This window comes from Muntiacus reevesi, chromosome 12 (genome assembly GCF_963930625.1).
Source record: "Muntiacus reevesi chromosome 12, mMunRee1.1, whole genome shotgun sequence".
NCBI classification, from domain to species: Eukaryota; Metazoa; Chordata; class Mammalia; order Artiodactyla; family Cervidae; genus Muntiacus; species Muntiacus reevesi.
Genome location: NC_089260.1, coordinates 77,027,425 through 77,042,566, shown reverse-complemented (window position 1 = coordinate 77,042,566; position 15,142 = coordinate 77,027,425). Strand labels below are relative to the sequence as shown.

Sequence of the window (15,142 nt, the reverse complement as noted above, 5' to 3'; positions counted from 1 at the left end):
TCACTCGCTAAGTCATGTCTGACTCTGTTACTCCATGGACACCAGGCTTCCCTCTTCTCCACCATCTCCTGGAGTTTGCTCAAACTTCTGTCCACTGACTCAGTGTTACTATCTAACCATCTCATCCTCTGTTGCCCCCTTCTCCTGCCCTCAATCTTTCCCAGCATCAGGGTATTTTCCAGTGAGTTGGCTCCCTGCTTCAGATGGTCAAAGTATTGGAGCTTCCGCTTCAGTATCAGTCCTTCCAATGAATATTCAGGGTTGATTTCCTTTAGAATCACCAGTTGGGAGCTTTAACTATTCCTAAGATGAATTAAAAGATCTGAAGTCTTTGGAAGTGATTTCAAAGTTACAGGAAACCCCATATAGCGTTGACCCAGAGACCTCAGTCAGATTCCCAGATAACCCCAGTTAGCCCAGTACCTGTGTATCACCTCTCGTGCCCTTCAGACAGGAACAACTCTTCATGCCCTTGACACAGACCCCCAGCCAGCCGCTGTGTAGCACGTTCCTCAATCTGTATGTGTCTGGTTGCCTCCTGACTAGACTCAGGTTGTATCTTTCTGGCAGGAGTGTTCTGGAGGAGATGCTGGGTTCTTTTCTTCCTGTCTAATTGGGTAGCATGGCTTTGGTCTGTTGGAGAGGCTTGTCTTGATCACTTGATTAAAGTGGAGTGGCCCAAGCTTCTTCCCTGTCAAGTTACTATTTTTCTTTTGGCATTTAATAAGTATTTTATGGGGGGATACTTTGAGGCTGTGTGAACACACTGTTTCTCAAATAAATTTCGCGCCCTAGTTTTTGCATGTATTGTTTTTTTCTCTGAATTAGTTAGTAATAACTAATGATGGTTGCCAAGTGGCTGTTTTCTAATTTTATCATTTATTGTAGGGAAAAGAGCTTTCTCTTTACCTATTTATATCAAAGAAGACACATGTATTCCTAGTTTATTCAAAGAAATAGAATACTTTACTGTCATTATCTTGATCCTCAAGTTGTCCTCAGTTTGGTCAGTGGAAGCCCCTTCAAGGAGGTTTCTGTGTGTTTTTTAAAATAGCTTTATTTGAAATCAAACAGGACTCTGTAGGGCCTTCCTAGGGGGACAGACCAAAACCCCCTGCTGGTGGAAGAAGTTAACTGCATGCTGACCACCAGCACTTAGTCCCCAGACCGACTGGAACCTGAAAATTGATAAGGCTGCCTGCAGTGACCCCACCCGGTTACCTCGCTATCAACCAGTCAGAGAACTGTGTGCAACGTAATCATGAAACCCATGACGTTCTTCCTCACGCTGTCTTTAAAACCTTCCCCTGAAAGCCTTGAGGAGCTCGGATCTTTTGAACGTGAGCTGCCTGTTCTCCCTGATGGGCAACTGCCCGAACCCTACACCCTCTGCCACAACCCAGTGTTCGCAGGTGGGCTTCCTGTGCATCAGGGGCAGGCCTAGTTCCATCTGGTTATGTGTTGAGAGATAATTCAACATGGAGTTCCATGGACAGAGGAGCCTAGTGAGCTATGGTCCATGGAGTGGCAGTGTCAGATAAGACTGAGTGTCCTACCGAGTGACTAACACACATGAGAGAAAATCAACATACCATAACAGATCATCCATCTAAATTCCATGGTTTGTGGTGTATTCACTTTTGTAAATAGTTGTAATATACATATCACAAAATCGACGTTTAACTGTTTAATTTTGGGCCGTACTGCACGGCTTGTGTGATCTTAGTTCCTTTACCAGGGATTGAACCCTTACCCTTGGCAGTAAGAGAGCAGAGTCCTAGCCAGTGGACCATCAGAATTCCCATGTTTGTATTTTTTAAAGCATTTATTGCTTCTATAATTTGAACCATAATTTGAACCAGTAGAAGCAGGCTACCATGGGCCTCCCAATCCTTTTTTTAGGGGGCGCAGTTCCGCTTTATAAAAACATCATGTGTGTCTATGTGTTAGTCTTTCAGTTGTGTATGACTCTTTGTAACCCAATGGACTGTAGCCTGCCAGGCTCTTCTGCCTATAGAATTCTCCAGGCAAGAATACTGGAGTGAGTGGCCACTCCCTTCTTCAGGGGATCTTCCCAACCCAGGGATCAAACCCAGGTCTCCCACATTGTGGGGAGATTCTTTCCCATCTGAGCCACTAGGGAAGCCCAAAAGTGAAAGTGTTAGTCACTCAATTGTGTCCGACTCTTTTCGATCCTATGGATTGTGGCCTGCTAGGCTCCTCTGTCCATGGAATTCTCCAGGCAAGTGTACTAGAGTGGATAGCCATTCACTTCTCCAGGGGATCGTCCCAACCCAGGGACTGAACCGGGGTCTCCTGCATTGCAGGCAGATTCTTTGCTGTCTGAGCCCCCAAGGAACATCATGTACTGAAAAACATCCAAGTGCTGGCCAGCAGAAGCCCCATAACAAGACCCCATACAGGTAGGGGTTTGGGGGGAAGGTGTGAGCAGCCAATTTTAACCACAGAACCATTGAGAAGGAATGTCAAAAGTCAGAGGCTGACAGTGCAGGAAGGAAGTCGTTGCTCAGGCCTCCCAGCAGCAGGACGTGAAGAGCTAGCACTGGCCCTTCACACAAGCGTCCTGACAGCCAGTGCACACGTGGGCCCGGTGGGGGCTGGGGCAGGGCCCTGTGAGGTCATGGCAGTGCAGAAGGCTGAGGCCCTGAGACCCTGCACTTCCCAGACAAGGTCCGTCCCCTGGTGACTGAGGGGAAAGATCCAGAGGACACACTATCCCTTTACTGCTTTGTGGGAAAAACATGCAGGGCCCCTTCATCAGTCTTCTCCTTTCCAGCCTAGAGGTAGCAAAGCTCCGACCATTCCTGGTTTCATCTGCATCGAACGACTACAGGTTCTCCCACACATACCTGCCACCACCCAGACCTTCCCCTCTCCCTGGCCCACCTGTTGGTATCTCCTGCCCATCCTGACCCCAGTAACTAACAAGGAAAGGTTGGCTGAGTGCCTGAGCAGGAACATGCCTGTGCTGTGGGTTCCTTCTCTGGGCAGACAAACGCACCCCCACCAGGAACACTGCTCAACATGTGCTGACCCCAGCCCAGATCCTGTCCCACCCCAGATCCCACCAGGCCCCTACACATGCCTCACACGTGCAACTGGCCACCAGCAGGTTCACCACACACCAGACCCCCTACCCACCTCAGTGGCCCCCAAAGGTGAAGGTGGCATCCAGTGTGTGGGTTATGGCCTCTGGACTTTATTCCAGCCCTGAGCCTTAGCTGGGGCAAACAGCTGGCTGGAGAGCCGTGTCTTGACTCCATGTTGGAGGGAAGGGGGAGTCAGGGCCGGGCCAGGGCCACTCGCTGGGTTAGCGGTAGCTGTCAGGGTTGGTGTCATCTGGCAGAAAGTAGCGCTGCAGGGCAGGCTGCAGGAGCCGTGGCGGCAGCGGACGGGTGGACCTGGGCCAGTCTGGGGGGAAAGGCTGCAGTTCCACCCGAGGCAGTGGCAGCTTCAGTCTGTGGATGGTTCGGTCCAGGGAGTGGTTTGCCGAGAGCTGGGACGACATTTGGCCTGGGGGGCCACCAGGATGGTGAGACCGTGGTGTGGGGCGGATGCTCGGCGGGAACTGGGCTGGGCCGGCGTCTGATTTCCATCCCTGACCCCACTCACCCCTCAGTCTCTTGGGCGGCCTCTGGACCCTAGCCTCCTGAAGCCGGAGGATGCGGTTGTGCCTGTCGGGTGGGGAGGTGGGCTTGGCTGAGCTAGCGCCTCAGCCACCCCAAACAGGCTTTGCCCCAGCCTCACCCCGGAGCCTGTGGCCTACTCACCGGGGATCCGGGGACTGTGGCAGCACCATGCCACGGACCTGCGGGGGCGGGGGAGAGCCTGGGGGTGGGCTGTAGGGCTCCTCGGGCAGGGGCCCCTGCTGCCGAATGCGCTGCTGCTCGCAAAAGAAGTTGAGTGCATCAATGGGCCCCAGGTCCAGCATTTTGGACTGTGACCAGACCATCTGCGCCAGAGGCAGCATCTCACAGGGCGGCATCTCACGAGGCAGCATCTCATGGGGCAGTATGGCAGGTGCGGAGGACCGCAAGAAGACCTCAGGCTGGAGGCAGAAGCACGTCAGGGTCTCTGACAGCGCACGATAGGTCCTCGCCAAGTGCGGCTGTGCCAGCATCTGCTGGGCCTGGGGCTCCAGGGTGGTCAAGTCTGAAACCCCTGGTGAGATCACCAGAGAGGGTGTCTGGGAGACGTTGGAGGATGTCACAGAGATGTGACCTGCTGCCCCAGAGAGCATCGAGATCTGCGACAGGGCCTTCTTAGAAGTGGGGTGAAGTCCTGAGGTCTCTGAGACCTTGGGCAGCACCTCTGACAACTTGGCTACAGACAGCTGCATGGTCTCCATCTGCAGGAGAGGCAGTCAAGGGAGGGTGCACCAGGGTCCAAGGCAGAGACCCCACCGTCCCCTCCTCCTGGGCAGGTAGGAAGATCTGGGAGATGGGGACAGGGTAGGGGAGGACAGAGGAGGCACAGAGTGGGAGTAGGGAGAGGAGCCTGCTGGCCTCGCCTGGCTCCCTCCCCCCATTCCTCACCACCCCCCCACCCCCGGACTTGGGGAAAGCCTGGGGAGAAGACAAGAGGCTCCATGGGCTGGCCACCTGGCCCTGCCCCCACCCTGCCTGCCTAGACCTGCAGCTGCTGGATCATCTCCTCCAGCTTCTGGCAGCAGCGCCTGCGCAGTGTGGCCTTGGACTCAGGGTCTGGGCCCTGGACCCAGGTCATCATCTCCTTGAACAGGAAGCCCTGCGGGTCCTGAAGGCCGAGTCCGTCCAGCAGCTTCTTGAGCTCTGGCCTGGGGCAGGTGTGGGAGGTTTGTGGGTGGCCTCCCACAGAGGGGAGGGCCAGCTGGAGCAGGACTCACCGGCAGGGGGCTGGCGAGTAGAGGAAGTAGGACATCAGCTCCAGCACCACCTCTCGGGACTCCAGGGAGCATGCCAGGAGCAGCTGCAGCGCCAGCATCACAAACTGCTTCTGGACCCGGTCCTGAGCACAGGTGGAGAGAGATCGGTGCCCCACACCTGGGGCGGGGCGGGGCGGGGCCGGCCCGGGGCAAGGCACTCACCTGCAGGCTGGGGGGCTGCTCCAGGTTGAGCAAGCGCAGGAGGGTGCCCTGCAGCCGGCTACAAAACTCTCTGCTGAGGTCCGGTAGCAGCCGCAGCAGCGCACGCAGCACGTGTACACGGTCGGCCCAGGAGGCCTCCTCCAGTAGGTCCATGAACGCGGAGGCCAGGCCCTCCACCGTGCCCATCTCGGGGTAGGCCTGCCGAGCCCCGCCCCCTGTTGTCACCCCTGGTGCTCCAGCCTCCCTGCTCCCACCCCCGAGTCCGTGCTTCCGAGACTCCCCCGAACCTGAAGGGTGAAGATGGGGAAGAGCTTTTTGAACCAATTCTGCTCAACGAAGAACTGCAGAAACTTCGGCAGACGCCCGTAGTGCTGCTCCCAGAGCAACTGCGCATAGTGGAACTGGGGGCGGTGAAGGTAGGTCTCGGTCCCGGTGGTGTCCTCATGGGCGCCCTTGAGGCTCAAGATAGGGTCCTTGGCGCTCTAGGGGCAGCAGCAGCAGCAGCAGCAGCTACAGACCCTGCCTCCCTAGGCTGCCCCTGCGCCGCCACCCAGCCCAGCCTCTGACGCCTACCAGTGCCTGCGGCCTCATGGGCACCAGCAGCGGGTCAGAGGGCAGCCTATGCGGGGGACTCGGGGGCTCCAAGGCCCAGTCCAGGTCCGGCTCCTCCTCGTCCTTGTCCTCCTCGTCCCTCAGCCACTGGATCAGCTTCTGCTGCTGTTGCTTGGTGCGGCGCCGCCTGATGCCCCGCACCAGCCACAGGTCGTCCTGGCCCCCGTGCTGCTGCAGAGGTGAGAGTCAGGCCCTGGCCGCGGGCCAGCGAAGGGGGAGGGGGCCCGCCCTCCCGCAGACCCCACCACGGCGCTTGCCTCACCTTGCTCTTGTGGCTGCCCGAGAGCACGCCCAGGGCTCCAAGGCCGCTGACCTCCTCGGGCGACCACATCTGCTGCAGCACCACCGAATTGGGCACGTAGCCCGGGAAGCGGATGGGCCACCGCCAGTACTGCGGGCGGGGCACAGTGGGCCGGGCTGAGAGCCTGAACTCTACCTACCCCAGAGACCACCCTAGCCGGCACCGGCTCCATGTCCGGGAGCTGAGCCAGGCTCACAGCCCTGTTCACGACCCCAGTCAGGAAGATAGAACCTCCCAGAGTCAGGGAGAAGGGCAAGCAGAGTACTGTCCGCTGTGGTGGCCGAGACGGGAAGTCCAGGTGAAGCTAGCCTTTGGGAGCCCTGACACCCACAAGTTCTGCACCGGATCAGCCCAGGGCGATAGGAGGGACTTCCCTCTCACTGCCCGGGGCCAGGGTTCAATCCCTGGTCAGGGAACTAAGATTCTACAAGCCACGCACAGCAGCCAAGAAGTAAAAAAGGGAGGGGGGCAGTAGGAGCCCCTGGGGGCATACTGGAGGCTTGGGTAGATGGAGTAGCAGCTAGAAGGTTCAGTGGGGAATGCCAGACGCGAGTGTCGGAGAGCAGCTGGGTCTGTCTGGGCACAGGGGGAGGGGCAGAGTGGGGAGGCGGCTCCACTCCCCTAGGGGCAGGACGACGGTCTCCCACGCTCAGTCCAGAGGCCCCGCCCCCAACACTCGCTGGGAGCGGTTGCAGGCAGGGCAGGCGGCAGAGGCTCTGGCCTCCCTAGGGCCTGGTCCAGCGTCCTGGCCCTCTGGCAGCTGGTTCCCAGAGTGCGAGCAACAGCTGTGAAACTGGGCTGGGGGTGGGGGGTGCGGGTGGGCCTGGCTCTCAAGGCAGAGTTGGCACAAAGGTGCGCAGCCAGGGGAAGATGGGGTCCCCAAGAAGGGCGCCCTGTGGAGGAAGGCGCCCCTAGCACAGCCTGGGGCTCTCACCTTGTAAGGATGGATGGTGGCAGGGAAGAAGCCCCTGCAGTTGGAGAGCAGCTCCTGGGGCCGCCTCTGCAGCAGCAGGGAGGTCTGGGTGGGGGACAGAGGCCTGGGCTCCAGTGTCCCTGCAGCTCCGCCCCCGGGGCAGCCTCTCCCACCAGGTCCTCACCCTGCTCTGCCCCAGGTCGGGAGTCGGAGGATCCCAGGCCAGAGGCTTCTCGCTGAGCCGGTCCCGCTGCAGCTGCAGGTCCAGACCGAGGCCCAGCTCGCAGCTCAGGGAGGACAGGGCCAGTAGCTGGGTCGGAAGGAGGAGTCAGAGGGTGGGGGGCGGGAATCATGAGGTGAGGGCAGGGGTGGGAGGAGTGGGGGGCCTCACCTGGGATGCTCTGCTGTGCACCCTCCGGTAGGTGGGTGGGAGAGGCAAGGGGACTCGGGGAGGGCAGGCAAAGCGCCTGCCCAGGGTCCCCATGTCCTGCAGTGGTGGGGCTTCAGTGCCCCCGAGAGCAGGGCCATCTCTGGGCTGGGCACTTGGGTCCCAGGTCTCTCTCTCCACTGCAAGGGCCACCGTGCCCCACTGCTGCTGGGGCTCTGCTTCAGAATCCATACCCTGGGGGGCAGGGCACACGGGCAGGTCAGAGGCCCAGGGCACAAGGAGGTCCGGGGAGGCCCCACGCTCACCAGCATGCCCGGGCCGTAGATCAGATGTAGGTAGTTATCAAAGGCCTGCTGGCGCTGCTGCCAAGTCAGCTGGGGCCGGGCTGCCGGGCTCTCCAGCCCCAGTCTCAATTGCTGAAGGTCTTGGTTCCGGGCAACCAGGACTTCCAAGTCCTGGGGTGGGGGTCAGGGGTCAGCTCACTCTTCCTTGAGCCTTGTCATGTGCCACCCAGACAGGTGTAGGGACCCTAGGCCTGCCCCAGGGACCGAACAGGAGGGTCCTGAGCTTGGGGGCTGGGGGGGCACCGGGAGCCACCCCACCTCCTCCGACACTGGCTGCTGGGGAGCTGTGGTCTGGCGACGGATGAAACACCAGGCTGTGCTGCAGACAGAGAGGGGCAGAGGTGGGACACAGGCGGCATTGCCAGTGGTGTAGGGCAGAGGCTGGGCCGGGGCCCCAGGCGGGGCGGCTAGGCCCCTGGTGGGCAACCACGAATGAGCAGGACTGGGATGGGCTTGCGGTGAGTGGCCGAGGGGCCTGGGAGCTCTGGGGTCTCCTGTGGGGGCATATGGCCAGGCCCTGACCCAGGGGAGCCGGGTGGGGGCCTCTGGGACAGTTCAGCCAGGCCTCTCAGCAGACCTGAGGCTGGCCGCCCCATGCAGGTTGGCAAGCCTCTGTAGCTGGGCTGAGGTCAGTGACTCCTGGCTGGCCAGCGGCAGTGGAGGGTCATTCACCCCATCAGGGACCTCTTGGCACAGCTTCTGAACAGGGAAAGGAGCCTGGAGCCCTGGCCTTGGCGGCTCATCTGCTCACAGCAGCCCTGCCCCGCCCACCTGTGTTCACTGCACACCTTAAGCAGGTAAGATGTGGGCAGGTAGAGTCTGTGGTCCAGCAGGCAGAGGCGGGAGCCCAGCGCCAGGACCAGGTCCCCATTGTTGCTGCAGAAGGTCAGGGCCTGAGGGGCACCGTTCAGATGTAGGAGCCTGGAGGGAGGTTCAAAGTGGGAGTCCAGCCCTGCTTCTCTGTGTAGAATACCAAGGCAGGAGCAGAGGCAAGTCCCCGGCCACCCCTGCACTCCCTCCAGCTGCCCAGCTCTGGTAGGGCAGAGGTGGGAAACCCAGGCAGCTGCTCCCCGCCCCCACCCCTCCCCAGCCCACCGCAGCAGCTTGTTCTCCGCTGTCCAGATGCGGATGGTGTGGTCCAGGCTGGAACAGGCATACAGCTTGAGCGTGGGGCAGCAGCACAGGCCTGGGGGCCGGAACTCAGTTTTAGGGGCCAGAGCCATCTGGAGGCCTGGGCTTCCCCTCGGCCCTGCCCCCTCACCAGTGATGTGGTCCGTAGGGTCGTCCTGGGGCCGGTGATCATAGCGAGGGCTGCTGCCCAGGCCAAACTGCACCAAGCCGTAGGTGGCGCTGTTCGGGTCCTCGAAGCCCACGGTGACGCGGTTGCCGAGGGCGCAGAGCACCACCGCTGGGTGGCAGCAGCAGAAGGTGCGCAAGGGGCTCAGGCTCTCCTCGGCGTAGGGGAAGACGTGCCACATCTTCACTGTCAGGTCTCCCCCTGTGCGGGCGGGAGCCATGGTGGCGCCTCTGGGGAGGGAAGGAGTCCCCGGCGGCGTGGCGGGGGAGGGGGAGAGGTACCGACCAGAGGACACGATGCTGCTCCAGGTGGACGCGATGGCAGTGACGGGCCCTGGGCTGTGTGCTTCCGTCCGGAAGACTGTCTTCGAGGAGCGCAACTCGAGTACGGACAGGGTGCCATCAGTGTGCCCCACCACGGGCAGGTACCTATTGGCGACCACAGCCCGTTGGCACGGGTCTGGTTGCCTTGCCCAACCCCGGCTGGCTGCGGCACCCACCGGTTCTTGTCCTTCCAGGCCCAGGCCACGTCGCTGCGGCACAGCTCGCCCTTGTACTGGCACACTGTCTCCCAGTTGGTGAACGCGCTGGCGGGGTCCGTGAGGTGGCTGTAGAGGTGCAGGCAGCAGGGTTGGGGCGCAGGCGGCGGCGGCGGGCACAGGCGGTGCAGCACCCGCATTGGGGAGCGTGCTGCATTGGCACACAGCAGGTGTCCGGTGCGCGTCAGCACCCACAGCACCTCGCGAGGCAGGCAGTAGGCCACGGCGGCCGCGCAGTCCTCAGGCTCCAGCAGAAGCGCGCTCACGGTGCGTCCGCCGGAGACCGACACCAGGTAGACCGAGCCGTCGGCGCAGGCGCACACCAGGCGCGCGGGCAGCGCCGCGTGCGGGGCGGTGGGCTTGGGCAGCGCCGGCGCCAACTGCAGGTGGAGCACCGGCGCAGACAGCTGCGCCAATGGCGAGTAGAGCTCCCGCGCACGCCACAGCCCCACACTGCGGGCCCCCAAGGAGAGCAAGGGCCAGCCCAGGCCGGCGGGTGCCAGCAGACGGCTCACACTCTCCGTCGGCATGCCGCGGCCCCAGCAGGTGAGCGCCACCTCACCCACCTGCGCCGCTGCCTGCAGGTCCCACGTGCGCAGCGTCCCGTCCTGTGAAGCCGACACCAGCAGGGCCGTGTTCGGGAGCACGGCCACCGCGGTCACTGGGCCTGCGGGAGGTGCGTGTGTCACTCCTGCGTCCCAGGGACTGAGGAAAGGGGAGCCTTGGGTCAGGGTCGCGGCCAGGGTGGACAAGCAAGGAAGCAGCAGACATTCTGTGCCAGGGGCTCTTGAAGGCAGAGGGCCATCCCCAGGGTGGAGGGAGACCAAGCTTCAGGAGCCACCGTGGCCCAGCGTACCTCTGTGTCCCACGAACACCATCCGGATCTGCCAGTCAGCCTCCCACACTTTCACCGTGCTGTCCCGGGAAGCTGTCACCATGGCCTCTACCTCTCTACAGTACGCCAGGTCAAAGATAGTGCTGAGGAGTGACAGGGAGGCCGGGTGGACTCAGAACTGCCGTGTGTGTGTGTGTGTGTCCAGGTGGACTCAGAACTGCAATGTGTGTGTGTGTGTGTGTGTGTGTGTGTGTGTGTGTGTGTGTGGACTGCCGTGTGTGTGCACGCACATTCGCCCACCTGCATCTCTGCACTGGATTTCCGTCTCAGCCTCACCTCATGATTTCCGCCCTCCCTCACCCGTCCCTGGACCCCCCTCACGTTTTGTGCAGATTCCGACGCACATCTGTGAGAGCCCAGGTTTGCAGATCAAAGGTGAGCACAGCTGAGCCATAGGCTGCGAAGCAGCATGGGTCGTGATGGGGAGCCCGAGGCCCCAGAGCCAGACGCGCAAGTGCACCCGAGATGCTTGGTGGTAGCTGCAGAGGTGACCCGTGGGGAACCAGGCAGCGGCCCCCTGAACGGAACTTCCAGAGCACCAGGCTTCTGCCTGCCTCCGCCACCAGCAGCAGCCTGGGATCTGGCACCGGCAGGCAGCAGATGGGCTCGCGGCCTGGCACCCTGCGCTCCCCTGGCTTACTCAGCCACAGTAGGCTAAGGTCAAACCTTAGTATGGCCAGCCCCACTGGGCCCCAGCCCACAAAGCGGCCCACAGTGCCCAGCGGGCCCAGCACCGCCACTAGCCCTGTAAGTGCAACTGGAGCCAGCAGCTTCTCTTGTGCCCAGCCATCCTCTCTGTGCAGGTGCAGGCAGCCTGCACCATCCAGCACCACGAAGCGTCTGCCCACAGGGTCCTGTGCCACCGAACACAGCCCAGCTGCCACCTCCAGGCGCCGCAGGGGTTCCAGCCCGTGCGTTAAGCGCGCCACGTGCAGCTCAGCTCTCTTTTCCTATGGGCCAGGATCAACAAGACTGCAGTGAACTTGGTGGGGGCCAGGGGTTGGGGGTAGGCAGGGCACCTGTCTAGGGGTGCCAAGAGGACCCCGGCTGGGATCCTACTGGGGACCTCTAGGGGAAGAGCCAGGTCAGGAAAGAGGCCTTGACACAGATGCCACGGCCGAGCCGCACCTTTTCCACAACGGTCTGCAGGCCTGTGCGCAGGAGCAGCCACAGCTGGCGGGCACGGGCACTCAGAGCCATGTTCTGCCACCGGGAGTTGTTGGTAAAAAGCTGTGGGGCCGGCTCCGAAAATGATGACCCTGCGAACCGGCAGTGGAAGCTGTCAGTGTGGTCTTGGGCCCCTAACTCTGGAGGTCCTGGGCAGTCAAGGGCCCTCCTAGGAGCCCTGCCCAGTTAGGAGACTGCCCAGGGAGTGCTGCGTTCCCCAAGGACAGAACCTGGGCCTCAGTCAGCCCAGGCCACCTCACCCCTCTCTTCCTTGAGGAACCCCGGGTCCGGGACTTCGTAGATGTCAGCCTCATATGGGTCTTGGTCTAGAATCAGGTGGTCGCCTTCTACTGTAGAGGGGTTGCTTGCACCCAACACTTCCGACTCCATTTCAAAACGGGCGGGTCCAGGCGGCTCAACCGCCCATAAGACCGTTGCTAGGATACCAGCCGCAGCAGGCCCCGCCCTTGACGCAGGCCCCGCCCCACCTCGTGAGTCTAGGTCCACACTAAGTCACAGAAACTTTTATTGGAAACAAACCAGCTGCAGCAAAGTGACACTCAGTGCACGCTGCCCAATGGGCAAGGTGGGGGGTACAAGTGGGCAGATGACCCCTGGGACCACTTGCTGGGTCTCCGGCCCTTTAGGCTGGAGTGTGAAGGCCCAGGCCTGATCCCACACAAAATACAAAAATAAACTCTGCAGTCCAGCTGCCCCTGCCTGTGTCAGTTCGTGTGAGCAGGGCAGTGGCTCTTCCCACCAGGCCCTGTGCTGTCTAGTCCAGCCATAGTGTGGGCAGTAGCAGCCTGTGGGGGTGAGTGGACAGCCACAGGCTAGAGCCAAGGGCTAGGCAGGCATGGCCTGGGGTGGGCTGGTGCTGTGGCAGCGCTGGGACCTGGGCCCTCAAGTGGGCAGGTCCGGGCACTGTTCGAAGCTGGGTGAAGCTAGGGCCTCTGTTTCTCCTCTTCACATACAGATCACCGGGACCCTGCACAAAGGGTGGCAAGCAGTGAGCTGAGGAGCCCACACCCAGGAGCCCAGGCAGAGGCGGGCCCGGCCCCACCCTACCCCGCCCGCCCCAGGGCCATGGAGGGAGGCTGCTGGGCGGCCCCGCACCTGTCCTCCTCCACAGCGCCTGTCTCCTCGGGCCCACCCTCGCTGCCTCCACCTCCACTCTCTTCCTCCTCCTCTTCTTCCTCCCCGAGCTCCATGTCCAGCTCGTTGCCTGCTTCCGAGGGAGTGTAGGTGGATCCACTGAGGGGAGGGGAGACCAGTCTTAAAATCACCTGCCCTCAGCCTACTGCTGACTCCAGGGAGGATGTCCAAGAAGGAGAAAATTAGGAATGGGGTGGGGAAAAGGTGTGTAGGCCAAACGGGGAGGTAGGGGACGGAGGGAGACAACCTGTCAGCCAACCTGATAGAGCGGCAGCTGAAGAAAACAATCCGTTTTAGCCGCTTGTTGTAGAAGAAGTAGTTGAAGGACCAGAGGCTGCCATCTTCCCCGAAAGGGTCCGAGTCCAAGTCTGGGTTGTAGCTGGGGAGTGGGGGATGAGATATGGTGTGAAATCCCAGTGTCACGGAGACCCAGGACCCCTGCCCCGTGCAGGGACGTAGGCCCACCTGTAGATGTCACATTCAGCCAGGCAGATCTCCTCATCCACCGCGTTCCACAGTTGCGGCTTCAGGGCCTTGAAGTCCTCCCGAACGGCCGAGAACAGGCTGCAGTTGACTGCGTTCACCACCTAGGATGGTCACAGTCGGGGCTGACAAGGAGGCGGGAAACAGGAATGAACCGGGCTGAGCATGCTAAGTTAGGGAGGACACCTGGGATGGCTGTGGGCCTGCAGGTCCCTTCCCCGACCCCACCCTCACCCAGCTAAGGCTGGGCTCCCGGCTGAACTCATGGCTGCGGGCTGTGCTGAAGTCGTAGTCCGGCCGGAAGGACTCATTGAGTGTGGCAATCAGGTAGAAGAGGGTCTTGCGGCTGCACTTGTCGCTGAGGGGGCCCTCATCCTCGCCACCTTGGCTCTTACTCAGTCTGCACAGAGACAAGTGTCAGCCCAGTGCTGGCCCACTCGCCAGTCCCCCGTAGGCAGGCCCTGCCCCTGCTCACCTGCTGGGGCTGAGGCCCGAGGTCTGGGGTGGGGACAGTGCCTCCAGCACATGTGGCTGGCCCTCCTGGCAGAACTGCTTGAACATGTGCTTGTCGTCACCTGCCATCTTACACGAGTAGCTCTCAATCCTAGAGACGCAGGCAGGACTGTGGAGCATGCCACCTCCCGAGCTCAACCAGAACCAGTGCAGAGTGGCCTCCAAGAGGCCAGCCCCCAGAGCCACAACCTCACCTGCCAATGATATGTGCATCTCCTGTCTCCACGGTCAGCTGCGAGTTGATGGCCTCGAAGCTGGAGTTCTCCAACAGCTTCATGTCCTCGGGGAGGGGTCTGTGCTCCAGAGGCTAGTGCTGCCTGAGGACCAAGATCAGTCCATGGGAATCTGGCCCGTGGGGTTCCACTTTCAGCCCTCCTCGCAGTAAGAGGCGCTGCTGTGAACAACTTGAGCCCCTCCTGAAACCTGCTTCCAGCCCTTCAGCACTGGCAGGTGAGACGGTAAGATCGGCAAGTCTAGGCCCAGCTCAGCTACACCTCCTGCACCTCACAGGAGTTCTTCGGCCAGGATGGGGGACCCACTGGGGATCCTGCTAACCCCGGGGATGCTCGGTTAGTCTCTCCCTCAACACTCTCCATCCCACCGAGGAGGGCCCTGGGAGTCCGCGAAGGGGCGTGACTCCTGCAGTTCCCCTCCGGCCAGAGTGAAAACCCGTTCCCGGTAAGGAACCAGGACGTCTGGGGCTCGGCTCTGCCGTCACCTGGACGCGGCGCTCTTCCCTGTTCTACAGACGGCTTTCTAGTGAGGGAGACAGGAAACCCATGAGCTCCTCCGGTTTCCTTCAAAAGTATGAGAGGGCGGAGAGAGGCCCCGAGGCTCCCGGAGTGTCGGCCACACAGGCCGCTAGGGCGCTCCAGCGTCCGCCGGGTCCCGAGGAAAACCCCAACCGGGGCGCAGGAACTACGCGTCCCAGGCGGCCGTGCGCCCCAGGGTGCGCGCATGCGCGCCGGCGCGAAGCCCACTGGGCACTGTAGTCCGGACAGCCCGGATCGCCGCCGGGCACAGGGCGTACACCTACCTGCTTGCGCCGCGCTCAATCGAGCCGGGCCAGACTCGGCAGGGTCAGGTCGATGGGCGTGGTGGGCGTGGATGGGCTGAGAAGGCGGGGTGGGCCTCGCGCGGCGCCGGCTCCTCAAGAACGGGCGGAGACGCCGCGGCCTCCGCTCGGGCCGCACTGTATCCGGGGGAAGAAGCTCCGCGGCGACGTCCCGTTACTCCCGGCCCTGCCGGCCCCGGCGGGCTGCCACCGCGACATAGCCTCGCCCCTGCACGGTGCCCTACTATCGCGACCGACCTGTCCGCCGACCGCCACAGAGGGCCCGAACAAGCGAGCAAACGACCTCTGCCTCCCCGAGCCGGACAACAACAAGCGTCTGCCAGGCCCGGCCCCACGCGTCTGAATGGCCCGCTCCAGCCGGTTGGAACCGGGAGC

The 15,142-nt window shown here is 61.7% G+C and overlaps 2 protein-coding genes across 6 annotated transcripts; both read right to left on the bottom strand.

Annotated features, from left to right (window-relative positions):
* Positions 1–1,109: 1,109 nt before the first annotated feature.
* WDR97 (WD repeat domain 97) lies at positions 1,110–11,932 on the bottom strand. 4 transcript variants are annotated; one of them, XM_065903412.1, is made up of 25 exons: positions 11,802–11,932; positions 11,503–11,633; positions 10,696–11,324; positions 10,336–10,457; positions 10,046–10,146; positions 9,441–9,859; positions 9,227–9,369; positions 8,906–9,142; positions 8,740–8,830; positions 8,433–8,565; positions 8,222–8,343; positions 7,903–7,963; positions 7,606–7,755; positions 7,304–7,534; positions 7,097–7,222; positions 6,934–7,017; positions 5,961–6,089; positions 5,660–5,869; positions 5,374–5,568; positions 5,087–5,284; positions 4,886–5,007; positions 4,654–4,816; positions 3,792–4,369; positions 3,634–3,695; positions 1,110–3,534 (listed from the first exon to the last, which is right to left on the bottom strand). In XM_065903412.1, the coding sequence occupies exons 1-25, from the start codon at positions 11,929–11,931 to the stop codon at positions 3,332–3,334; spliced, it is 4,770 nt and encodes a 1,589-aa protein (XP_065759484.1). In that variant the 5' UTR covers position 11,932; the 3' UTR covers positions 1,110–3,331. The 4 variants fall into 4 exon arrangements, with proteins under 4 accessions (XP_065759484.1, XP_065759481.1, XP_065759482.1 ...); XM_065903409.1 differs by having other exon boundaries at positions 9,441–10,146; XM_065903410.1 differs by having other exon boundaries at positions 5,660–5,866; positions 9,441–10,146.
* A 117-nt stretch (positions 11,933–12,049) lies between these two features.
* Positions 12,050–15,113, bottom strand: MAF1 (MAF1 homolog, negative regulator of RNA polymerase III). Of its 2 annotated transcripts, XM_065903420.1 has the most exons (8): positions 14,729–15,110; positions 13,887–14,009; positions 13,655–13,783; positions 13,414–13,579; positions 13,162–13,283; positions 12,956–13,075; positions 12,658–12,795; positions 12,050–12,529 (listed from the first exon to the last, which is right to left on the bottom strand). In XM_065903420.1, exons 2-8 carry the CDS (start codon positions 13,967–13,969, stop codon positions 12,508–12,510), a joined length of 780 nt encoding a protein of 259 aa, XP_065759492.1. In that variant the 5' UTR covers positions 13,970–14,009; positions 14,729–15,110; the 3' UTR covers positions 12,050–12,507. The 2 variants fall into 2 exon arrangements, with proteins under 2 accessions (XP_065759492.1, XP_065759494.1); XM_065903422.1 differs by lacking the exon at positions 12,658–12,795 and having other exon boundaries at positions 14,729–15,113.
* Between the last annotated feature and the right edge of the window lie 29 nt (positions 15,114–15,142).